The following is a 12,632-nucleotide window of genomic DNA, read 5'->3' as shown; positions in this document are numbered from 1 at the left end:
TCTGTGTATTTTAACATAAAAACCACAAAACTCTAGAAGATGCATTAGAAGGTATCTTTTCCCAGTCCTGAGCGGTGACTGTAGTTTTCTTCCTAGCACGTACACTACTGTCACATAGTATCCCCTAAATGCCCATGTGTGCATCCACTTTTCAAAAACCTTTGCTCTGTGTGTTCTACTTGAGAGGGTTTTGGCATCATGCAGGAATATACAATGTGTTTCCATTCTTATTTTCAGCAGATGATGAATCACATTAGCTGCCCAAGCACATAGGCTCCTTCGCAAAAACTCTTTGGCTTTAGCACATATTTATCTACTTTAGAAAATTCTCCTATCCAAAGGGAAGGCTTAGAATGGGCTTGTGTCTCCTCTCTCCAAAGGCACGGCGTGGCTTTCTTAGGAGATGGGGGAAAGGGGAGTCCCAAACTGTGACTCAGATGGTTTCTGAGTTTCTTCTTTCAGCCAGTTCAAATAGGCAGTGTGGCACTCAAGACTCTTAGTTCTTTGAGACGAAGTTGATATTGTTCTTTTTTGAAGCACAGACCGTGAAAGTCATAATCAGAAGCACAGAGGACAAAGGAGAAAGAAGGTAGCTGGAAAAGACAAGAGAATATCACCAGGAAGTCCTTGCAGCAGAGGGTGTTGAGTGTCCCCAAGGAAAGGCTTCAGCAAAAGCCTCGGAAGCTTCATGCTGGTCTAGACTGTCCCTGAAAAGCAGGGAAGGTGACTCTGGACTCCCCTGCAGGGAGGAACACACTCCCTGGGCAAGTTGCTTTCTCACTCCAGACAGCAAATTTCAGCTGCTCCTGCTATACCGTCTCTTTCCGGAAATATGAAGGCTTGCTATAGAGGAACAGGCCTGTGATGGCCACAGCAACCAAGATCAGGGAGAAGATAACCATGAGGCTGACGTAGGTGGAGTGAGGGAGAGGCGGGGATAATGGCTGTTCGGCTGGGATCATGTTGGTCAAGTTCAGCATGTAGCCCAAAGTCCACCCGGCATTGCTGTCCTCGATCTGAAAAGAGTAGGGAAAATCTTATTGTTCATGATCCAAAAAGATAATCTATATTATTCACATAACCCTACCCAGAAAACTGAGCAGCCAATAGGAAGAGAACACTGTGTGTGGTTCACACAATAGATTAACTTATACGCTACATTGGGAATGATGTGGGGGGAGGGGAATCAAATCAAATGATTAAAATAGAGTTTGGAGCCTCAGCATTGTATTCTAGAAGTTCAGGAAGTTTGCTGAATGAATGGCTGTCTGGTTCACCTGCCTGGGAGCACTTAACTCAAATAGACCGTGAGAGAAGTCTGCATGCTTTCTGTTTCACAACAGGGAACTAAGTGAGAGGTGACAGGAAATGGGTAAAAAGATGAGGAATAATGATTAGCTAGTGCTTTTACATGCTTGCCAGGCCAGAGAAACCACATGGACCAGGGTTTCATGGGAGAAAACTGGGAGAAATAATTCCAGCAAGTCAACTTTATGAAGTTGGAAGGCTGTGTGCCTCACTGCTGATAAAGGATTCTTATTAAATTATAAGACATTCTCTGACTTTCTCACCTTTGGAAAAAATAATTTCCAGTCACTCAGAACTTACAGTAATATAAGTGACGTTTGAATAATAATTTTGGAAAGGTTTTATTATAAGAGCTGTTCATGATGACACAGAATTAGCAAGTACAGGCAAGCCTAAAGAAGGAACCCAAAACTCTGCACACAGTGCCACTCAGGACTTGCTGATGGCCTTTCTTTGTGACATTACCTTCTAGTCCTCTATGAATATGTTGCCATTGTTTTTTATAAAATAAATAAGTAGATGATAAATTGTATCTGGGATAATTCACTTAGTAATACTTTATCCCCAGCGTCTTAACATATTTCTGTATCATCACTTCCAGCATAGACTGCTTTTCACTCATTCCAACCAATTACTTAGTATCCAAGTAATGGAACAATAGAACAAAATGATGTACACATTTTTTAAGTCTTTCAGCACATACTGTCAAAAAAAAATCTCCTAAAGGGTTGTGCCAACTTACAATACCCTTTTCTTCCAAACCCTAATGCATATTGACAATAATGTGTAAAAGGACTATTTTTTCCTCTCCATGTAGGATGAAAACTTTATCTGACTGCACATGTCAAAGAAGTCTCCAGATTTAAGGGAGTCCTCTCTCGGACTTAGGGACATCAGATCACGCAGTAGCATTCCAAGAATATAAATCAACACTACCCTCTGTATCAACCAAATTTAACATAGGTCCTAACAAACGAAACAGACTTATAGAATGGAAGGAAGCCTGGGATGTTAAAATAAGGAAAAGTTTCGTTTGAATGAGCAAGATCTGTAAGGAAGACAGTAATATCACATGAGTATCCCTGGAGCTGCCACGGTCCTGATTCTTTGGTTTGTCTGAGGTCACTGTATTTTAAAAGGTGGTAGAATATTTTAGGCATTAGCAGACTATGGGGCTAGCAACACGGAGAACGCTGTGGTGTTTCCCATCAAGCAGGGGTCGCAAAGCTGCTTGCTTCTTTACTCCTGGATGCCTGCAGGTGGCGCTGTGGCGAAGCACAGCAGGGAGGTTATTTCACAGGTCTCACTCTAGATCAGGCTGCCAAGCAACAGCCCGATTAGCAAGGCTGGTAAGAAACTGGGATCATCACTTCCTGGATCACAGGGGGGCGCCCTTGGGGAAATCTGAAGTCAGGGCAGTGGTAATGAAATATTATTAAGTGAATAAACTGACTTTTTGAGAACCAGTTACAGTTGCATGTGCAGAAAGGTGGAACGTAGAATGTGAATACCTATCATTAGAGCTGTCTGCTGTTCTTAGAAGGGCTTAACACCAATGCCAGCTGCAGGGATGGTGGAATAGACACCAAGTCAAAACTTAAATCAGGTGGACTCCCACCTTTTCTAAGCTCAAAACTGCTTTGCAACCAACTTCTACCCAACTTCTGCACCCCAACAGATTCCCAAGTTACCTTGCCCATAAAATGAATCTGGTCCCAGGAACTGCCTGTGAAGTTATAGCCTTGCAGAAGGAGGGTGAGGATGTAAGCCCCTGAGAAGCAGTATTCATTCAGGTACTTTTCCTTTACTGTAGGATGAGATGTTTTTACCTAGAAGTAAAATGAAGGAAATATCAAAGCTGTAGAACAGGCCTCTCTTTGTGGCTCCTTTTCACTGCTAGATCCAATACAGAGCCAAGGAAGTCCCCAGCTCACATGGGTCTGAGGGCCAGGCTCTCCCACAGGCTGTGGGGATGGTGCATCATACTCCTTAAAGGGTGCAGGGTTTTCAGTTAGGGTCTCCCAAGGAAGTTTTTCTTCCTCAGGGCTCTCGGTGAGAACAGTAAGTGTTCTAGGGACAAGTAGTTCCTTCTGTCTGGGAGTTTCAGAAACAGTCAGCTTCATCATCTCATTCCAATCCTTACGCTTGGAGTAACTCAACAACTGTATTAGAGTATTACAAGTTGTGAAAGTATCCTCTGAAGGAAGTCCATTATTCTCCATTTAAGCAGAGTTTCTTACATACTTTTCACTGAGTCATTAGTGCAGAGCCTCTAGAGGCAGCTTTAGGAAATAATGTCCAACCAAACCTTAACATTCAGGTTAGCCCTAGGAGGACAGACAGCATCATCAGCATCCCTTAGGAAAGTGTCATTCTTTACCCCAGGGATACCAGCTCAGGATCTGAGTTTTCACTTGATGATTCTCTCTGTTTCTCTGACTCTGTCTGACTCTCCTCTCTCTCTCTCTCTCTCTCTCTCTCTCTCTCTCTCTCTCTCTCTCTCTCTCTCTCTCACACACACACACACACACACACACACACATTTGACAAAAACAGCCTTGGAAGACACTTTCAGAAGCACCTTGCTAATCATACTGAACGTGCTGACACCCACCTTCTGTCTTCAGTTCTCACTCTCCAGTTCATACCCATATTGTACAAAGCAGTTGTCTCACTGAGTCTTTTCAATCACCCTGTTCTCTAGAGAAGAGAGTAAGAGATGCCTGCCACTCCTTAACCTTACCCACTCTAGCTTCTGGAAACATAGCCCAAAAGCTCACAGTTGGCTCAGCTCTTTCCTACCAAGAGGACAAGTGGCCAGGCTCAGCACACGGTCTGTCTACTGCTGTATTTTTCAAATGGGCCTTTCCTTCTGTCTACCATGAGCTAAGAGATGTTACCACCTGTTAAACATGTATTGTGTACTCAGAAGTGTGCCGAACATTCTATATGCAGTATTTCCTTGCTCCATTGGTTTCAATATCATGCCCATCAAAAGAACAAAATGTGCCATCAGTAAACCCTTTCTGACTGCAATCTAATAAATGCAGGGGAAAACATCCTTTAAGATCCAATATTTCTTCATAATAAAAACACTTAATAAATAGGGTATACAAGGAACAGACCCCAATATAATAAAGACATCTATTAGGCACACTAGCATCCAATACCACACTGAATGAAAGAAAAGCTGAACATTTTTTGCATCTGTGTTCATCAAGAAAATTGGTACCTCCCTCCCCTGCCTTCCCTTTTTTCTCTATCTAGTTTTGTTATCAATGTCACACTGAAGTTGCAGAATGAGTTTGGAAGCATCACTTCCTGTTTATTGTATGGAGTGATTCATTTGGTTCTTCCTTAAAGGTTTGGTAGAATTTATCATTTGGCTTTTCTTGCAAATCAAATTCAATAATACATTACAAAGACCATGTAATATGATCAAGTTTGGTTTCATTCTAAAGATGTGAGAATGGTTCAATATATGGAAATCAAGAAATATAAGGCAGATGTAAATAAAATCAGGCACAAAAAATGCAATCATCTCAACAGATACATTAAAAAATCTTTTGATAAAATATAGCATTCCATTCTTGTTCTTTTGATCTGATACTCAACAGAGCAAACACTATCAGAAAACACTTCGATGTTATAATTTAGTCAAAGTAGTAGGATACAAAATAAACACACAAAAAAATCAGTACCTTTGCTATACATCAAAAAATGACCTTACAGACCAAAAAAAAAAAAAAAAAAAAAACAAGAAAACAATCCCACTCACAGTTACCTCAACAAAAAAAACAAACAAACCTAGGAGTAAAGCTAACCAGAAAGCTGAGTGAAAACTGCAAGAAAAACTTTCACACTGAAGAAGACACTAGATGGGAAGTCCTCTAAGTACATCAGCATAAGTAATATCGTCAAAGGAATCCTGACACACTGTTAACAGAGAAGAAATAGTATTGTCATTACAGAAAACAGTACAAAGGTTCCTCAAGAATTTCCAAGTGGTTCTGCACGACCCAGCAATTCACTAGTGTGTGAATATTCAAAGGAAATAAAATTAATGTCAGATAAACACCTGAATTCTCATTTATTGCAGCACAATCCAGAACAGAACAGATAGGGAATTAACCATAGTCTAGAGGTAAATACATAAAGAAAATGAAGCTATACAGAAAATAAAATGCTAGTTAGCCCTACACACACACACACACACACACACACACACACACACACACACACACCACATAAAGAATAAAATGATACAATACAGATGAACCTGGAGAACATTTCCTTAAGTCAAATAAGCCAAACACAAAAAGACAAATACTGAATTATCTTCTTATGGAATATTAAGAAGTTAGCCATACATAATAAAACCCATTATTACATAATAAATAGATACTTAAAAAGATTTCACAGCATTGAGACAAGGAGTAGTGGTTATCAGAGGACAGGAAAAGCAATGGTACAAGGAATGGTGGGGGGTTGGTAAGAAGATGAAAGGTCATCACCAGATAGGAATAAGCTCTGCTCCTCTCCTGTGTGGTAGTTTGACTATAATTAGCAATAACAAACTACAGATTTAAAAACTTAGAAAAGGTTGTTGATTGCTCACCACAAATAAATGGTACATGATTATAGGTGATAATTATGACCATTATTCTGTATGATATGTGCATGGTACATATATAACATTGAAATATCATATTGTATACCATAAAAAATATATCAATTAAAAATAGATAAAACAATAGAAAAGTCAGCTTTTAAAAAATTAAGGGATGGGGCCAGGAGGTGATGGCGCATGCTTTAAATCCCAGCACTAGGGAGGCAGAGGCAGGCAGATCTCTGTGAATTAGAGGCCAGCCTGGGCAACAGAGTGAGCAGAGTGAGTTCCAGGAAAGGTTCTAAAGCTACAAAAGCGAAACCCTGTCTTAAATAAATAATAAAAATAAAGGGATGGGGCTGGAGAGGTGGCTCAGTAGTTAAGAGCACTAGTTGCTCTTCCAGGGGTCCTGAGTTCAATTCTCAACAACCGTATGGTGGCTCAGAACCATCTATAATGTGATCTAATGTCCTCTTCTGTCATGCAAACCTACAGGAAGACAGAGCACTCATATATATAAATAAATCTTTAAAATAAAATAAAGGGGCCAGGCGGTGGTGGTGCACGCCTTTAATCCCAGCACTCGGGAGGCAGAGCCAGGTGGATCTCTGTGAGTTCGAGGCCAGCCTGGGCTACCAAGTGAGTCCCAGGAAAGGCGCAAAGCTACACAGAGAAACCCTGTCTCGAAAAACCAAAAAAAAAAAAAAAAAAAAAAGGGATGACTTCATTTTTGATGAGGGACTTCTGGATGGTCTTTTTTAATCCTGCAAAAGGATATATGTATCTGCTTCTTCCTTCTTCTGACCTAACAGTAAAGGCCCTGGCAGCCATGCTGTATCCATGACAACCATGACACTTGAACTAAAGAAGCAATGGCTGAGTTAGAGAAGCTACTAATTCCAAGGGAGCAGCCGCTCGTTGCAAAACTGTGCGTTAAGTAAGAAATGCAGGACATTGCTTAAGCATTGCTGAAATCATCAGGGACTGGTGATAAAGACATTCCCAGGCCCATTCTCTGGCCTCCTCTAACACATTTGCTGGACCTTTGTCAAATCAGCATGAAGTCATGTATATGTTTACAGCCTTCACAACATTGCGGGTACAGGACTGCTGTGGGATGGTCTGTATGTCAAATTACTCTGATTGGTCAATAAATAAAACACTGGCCAGTGGCTAGGCAGGAAGTATAGGCAGGACTAACAGAGAGGAGAAAAGAAAGAACAGGAAGGCAGAAGGAGTCACTGCCAGCCATCGCCATGACAAGCAGCATGTGAAGATGCCGGTAAGCCACGAGCCACGTGGCAAGGTATAGATTTGTGGAAATGGGTTAATTTAAGCTATAAGAACAGTTAGCAAGAAGCCTGCCACAGCCATACACTTTGTAAGCAATATAAGTCTCTGTGTTTACTTGGTTGGGTCTGAGCAGCTGTGGGACTGGCGGGTGACAAAGATTTGTCCTGACTGTGGGCCAGGCAGGAAAACTCTAGCTACACAGGACCAATTTCACAATTGTGATTTCTGGTCACTTACCTCTTCCCAAGGCTTTGAGCAAAATTTTTTTAAGATCTCAGTCATCTTTTCCTGGGAGGAGATACTGTCTTTTTCCATCTTCTTAAAAAAATCCATCACAAAGTAGAAAGCTGAAAATGCCTGTGGAAGCAGAGTGCAGAGTTTCAGGCTGTGTCCAACACACGGGGGACATCGACTAGAACCCTTCCAGAGCTCACTTCCAGCTCTAATGACAAGGGAACCCTCTACTGGCAATCCTATAATGTAAACAAGCTGTCTGCTTCAATTTCAGCTAAAATAAACCCAGTGGAAGTTTCTTTAAAGATGCATAATTTTAAAAACTTTGTATATAGAATCATATCTTAACAAAAATAAGTAACTGAATGCATTAGTCATTTGTATGACACATGGTACATTTGTATGGAATAAGACTTCATTTTTTTTAACCTTGATTTTTCTTGTATTTCCGGTTTAAACCATTGTCTGGTAATACAGCCCCAAGGCTAGCAAGCCCCCTCCAGGTCAGTGTCACCTCACTTCAACTACTGACACAGGAGCCCAGAAAACTCAGAACCACAAGATGACAAGGACAGCAGCGGCTGGTCCAACAGCTGAGGTCCCATGCATACTGAGGCTGGGCAGGGGGGACAGCCAGGGAAATGTCGGCCAGTCTTACACATCCAATAGTCCAACCACAGCAGGGGAGCAGGAAGCCTTGGCAGTAAAAAGCAAAGAAGCTGAGATCTTAGGTGTTGGATTTGCCCCTTGACCAGATAATGAGAACGGCACTGTCTAGGCAGCATGGGGCTTTGGGCATTTTCCCTAAGGAGTCTCTGTTCAGTAACAACAAATGTGTCTTTGTAAGCCTTGACTTTCTCACTGTACCTTGAAAGACTTTAGATTGTTCCATGTCTGGTCACATTGAGATTCTCTGAGAACTTCATTTTTAATTTGTAACAAGCATTTACAAAGCTGATTTCTTTCAAAGAAGGAGGGAAAGGAGGACAATGGGGAGATAAGAGGGGGAGGAGGGAGAAACATCTGGTGGCACATGTCCATCATCCCAACTAACTACTTAGCAGTTGGAGACAGGAGGCTTGCAAGGAAAAGGCCGGCCTGGACAACTTAATAAACTGCTGATTCAAAATTAAAAAGCACCTATTAATAAATTCTTGAGTAATTTTTAAATGGTTGTATGTGGATTTTCAATCGTGCTGCTCATTGACCAGCGGGGCATCATCCATGCATGTAAAGCATTTTAAATGAGCTTTCATTATACTTCTCTATTTCTGCTCTTTCTTGTTTATGTAAATTGTACAAAGCGTTCTTAAGCAACAATTTCTAAATTACCTCATAAATAATTCTCAACAGATGTTCTCTCTTTCCTCTTGGTGTTTCTACTTTGCTTTGACATTAGATTCAATCTAGGTGCCAAGGCCACAGCATAGCCAGACTAGAGAACACAGACTAATTTTAATACTGCATTTTCAGTGAGATACAGAACATCAGGCTGACTAAAGTTGCAGCAAAGCTTCCCCCTCCACAAATGCTCTGTGCTGCACAACTCCGGGCTAACTGGCTCTGGAAACAGGAACGCATTCTTTCCCACAGGAGTCCATTCATTTTCCTTTAGATTTATCCTTCTCGGCTCCAACCAGAACGAAAAAGCCCTAGGCCATCACCAGAGACCTTAGCCATATGCTTCCTTCTTGTGTCCCCTTTCTTCCTCTTCTAAAAGTTTCTCTCAAGCCAAGGAAGGTCCCTTGGTCCCCCAAAAACCCCATGGCAGGAAGCCAGTACCAGTTCGGCCACATGGCATCTAAGCCAGGTTTCAGGTTGGAATTGATGCCAACACTCAGCAGCCATTGCTGGTGCTATACTCATCCCAGGAGCCTGCAGAGGGGAAAGCTGTGGTCTCACCACAAGGCAGGCCTGGGTCCATGCCTCTCCCCATTGTTTCCTCAGAGGCCACGAGAACTGAGAGCACCCACAGTTCACAGGACAGGGGTTCAGTCAGTTCTGATGACAACAGACCCTCTGCTCGCTCCCTGCAGCTCTCTGTGTGACATTAGATAGGACGTGCAGACTTTGCAAACGAATGAACAAACCCCTCTCATGTGGGGCCCAGGGGTAACTGAACCTCCCCTTGTCATCTGTTCTGCTTTCTGAAAAGGAAGAGAGGAAGACAAAGGCCTGGGCCTTTGATCAGTATTGTGGACAGTGAATACATCTGTAACCATTGCTTTGTAGTTGGCACTGGGTGGATGGTAGGTAACTCTTAACAATGTACTTCCTAACTGTGACCACGGTAGTGTGTGGTCTCAAGAAACAAACAGGCAGTTTGAATAATTAATAAATCAAGAGGTATCTCTTCCTCTTCAGCACCAGCACTGTCTTATTCTGGAGTGATTAGGAAAAGAAGAAACTGAGAGTCAGGATCCAATAATCCCTCAGTCCTCCAAACATTGAGGGATGCTTATTTATTATTATTACTGAAATTATTAATGAAACGGGTGTTTATTTATTTAAGTTCTCCCTTGGTGGTTTCCGATTTTCTGCTTCCTAAATGTTTCTTAGAAAAGAAATCCCTCGGTGGAGTCCTCCCATGGCTGCTGCTGCTCTGACATCCTTTTTCGTGTGCTTAGCACTAAGGACCCAGGTTTGCCACGCATGGCTTGCAGCTGCCTGTGAGGGGAGGGAGCATGCTTATGGAACTCTCATTTTACCCAGGTTGAAGAAACAAACAATAATTAACCTAAGCCAGACATACCTCTAATTCCCTTTATCCTATGGCTTCAAGATGTGCATTTCACCAAGGTCTGGCCAACAGACCCTGACAGGTGTCTGTTGTCTGGTGCATGAGAGATGCACGGAGAGAAACCTCTCGCCATCATTATTCTCTTTCCTACCTTGACTTGGCTGGTGAAGATGTGATGCTTGGAGCGGCAGTCACCCTCTTAGCACCATGAGAAAAATCAAGAAGATAATGGGGGAGGTGATCCTTACTACTGGCATTGTTAGGCCAAAATAACAAACACTGAGTTGTATCAAGGCATTCTTACGCGTAAGAAAAGAAGTTCATGTTATTTAAATACTTTATAGGCACATCCTGTACAACTTGTGACCCCAGACTCTCTAACCACATATCTCATCATTTCCCAGACTTACCCCAAAACTCCCATGGAGGGGTGGTAAGAAGACACCGTTGAAGGCGCACCGGGAGTACGGGCAGTAGCTGTCGTTGAAGAGCTGGAGGATGCTCTGCTGGCACTGTTCGTAGTCTCCAGTGCCCTGGATTTGAAACTGATCAAACGGTAGCCTCTTTTCAAACCTCTTGGTGCAGGGGGTGCCATAGAGCTCGCTTACATTCACTACCTTCTGGTATCCCGGGTGAAAGCATGGGTCCCTGAGGGTCCCGTGACTTGAAACCTGAACGGAAGAAGCACTTGGATGCCAAATGATCGTACTCAGAGCAGCATCCTCATGTCCCCTGTCCTACCTTTATCACTCTTGAGAATAAGTTTTTAAAAGAAGGTTTATAGACAAGGCCCCAGGCACGCCATATGATGTATCAGAGTATTTGTGCCTGAACCCGGAAATGCCACGAGCTGGGAATGGCCATGGGCTCTTAGTGCACAGCACACAGATGAGGAGCAGGTTCACAAGGACAAGTGTCCAGAGACTCCAGCCTGGGTGTAGCTGTGTCTGCATGCGGTCCCTTCTCCTCCCCAAGCAGACTGGAAGCTTCAGGAAAATGGGAAGATGCCTCAGGGCTTTTATTCCAGCAATGAAAAAACAAACAAACAAACAAACAGATTTTTTAAGCCCCAAGAAAAAAAGAGAGATGTTATGGATAAGAGTAGTGTGGATTTTGGGGTGTGGGGGTACCTCTCAACTGCACCTGCTTCAGGATGGCAGTCTTGGTGATGATAGTTTTAAGAACAAGAGAGTGCATGGGGGAGAATGGAGGACTGTCCTTTCCTAGAGACAGGACAGCTGGATGTGACAACTTCCCTCTGTGTATATTTGCCAGGGTGTGTCCAGTATTCTCATTACATCAAGTATTTATTCCCGAATTCAACACGCAGAAAACATCTGGGGACAATTTTTAAAGGCTGATTGACAAATTCTGTATTTTCCCTGCAGTGTTGTTTTTTTTTTTTTTAATTCTCTCTGATTGAAAAATGGTGTAGACAAACTTACAAATGGCCACTCCTCCCCAAAACAACACCCTAGCATGCAACTTGCATTTATCAACACCACTGGGGCCAGAAATTAATTCCCAAGCAAAGGTCTGAGTGATGTCCTTAGAGACAGTGCAGTAAACAAACATGGGAGAGGACGTCTGGTGGAACCATCTCAGGGGACCACCAGATGTAGTTTGGTGTCCCGCCTGAGAAGGGTTGGAAAGTGCAGTGCCCAGCTTCAGACCAATTACGGGATTACAAAGGGGGATAACAGGATGTGGGGGCTGAGGACCAGATGTGGGCAGGGCAGAACTGAACTCAGTTGCACTTGCCTGAATGTCCTTGGCTAGTTTCTGCCAGAGCGCCTGGTCCTTCCCATAGCACAGGAAGCTGTGTGTGTACACAGTGTAGTCCTCACCATAGAGGCGAAATTGCAGAGAGTTTTCTGGGGCCTCTATAGTGCTGTTGAGGGGCACAAAGGTGATTTGTGTAGAGGCGCCTCCGAGATCCAAAGCGCCAAACGTGTCCTGTTTTTGATGGTCTCTTGAGATGAGGCTTCGCCAACTCTGTTTCTGAAAGGAAGGACAGTGCTAGAAGTCTCTGGACATCCTACCTCCTAAAGACAGAGGTTCAGGGTCTGAGAGTGGGGGGAAAGTCCACTATGGATTCCCAAATCGGCAGCCGCAAGAGGGCTTTGAAGACCAAGCTCAGGGAAGAGCAATGTAAGGCCAGGAAACCCACGGCTCACAAACGAGAGCAAATCCCCACTCAGTCACCAGCTACATTACCTGGGCCAGAAAAGATTCTATTTTTAAGCATCATTGGCGGGGTGGGGGATGGAGGAGTAGTGCTAATAGGGGTGATAATGTGCCACATGTGGCTGTTCTGAGAGCTGAGCTACACCACGAGAAGAATGTAAGTACTCTTTGCTTAGCAAATACTGTTTCATTTTGCATTGTGTTACTATGTTGCTCAGGCTGGACTCCAACTTGCAATCCTCCTGCCTCAGTCTCACTCAG

The 12,632-nt window shown here is 43.1% G+C and overlaps 1 protein-coding gene across 1 annotated transcript in view; it reads right to left on the bottom strand.

Moving 5' to 3' along the window:
- Positions 1-291: 291 nt before the first annotated feature.
- Positions 292-12,632, bottom strand: part of Entpd1 (ectonucleoside triphosphate diphosphohydrolase 1) — a 77,523-nt gene continuing 65,182 nt past the window's right edge. Inside the window, exons 6-10 of the mRNA XM_028889388.2 lie at positions 11,946-12,185; positions 10,595-10,855; positions 7,448-7,567; positions 3,000-3,137; positions 292-1,016 (exon numbers count right to left, since the gene is read on the bottom strand). Of these exons, the coding sequence (XP_028745221.1) occupies positions 810-1,016; positions 3,000-3,137; positions 7,448-7,567; positions 10,595-10,855; positions 11,946-12,185 (966 nt within the window). The 3' untranslated portion in view covers positions 292-809. The remainder of the gene's footprint in view (positions 1,017-2,999; positions 3,138-7,447; positions 7,568-10,594; positions 10,856-11,945; positions 12,186-12,632) is intronic.

This window comes from Peromyscus leucopus, chromosome 1, assembly GCF_004664715.2.
Source record: "Peromyscus leucopus breed LL Stock chromosome 1, UCI_PerLeu_2.1, whole genome shotgun sequence".
Lineage (NCBI taxonomy): Eukaryota > Metazoa > Chordata > Mammalia > Rodentia > Cricetidae > Peromyscus > Peromyscus leucopus.
Note: the sequence above shows the minus strand (reverse complement) of the source record. Positions and strands in the feature narration are given on the sequence as shown.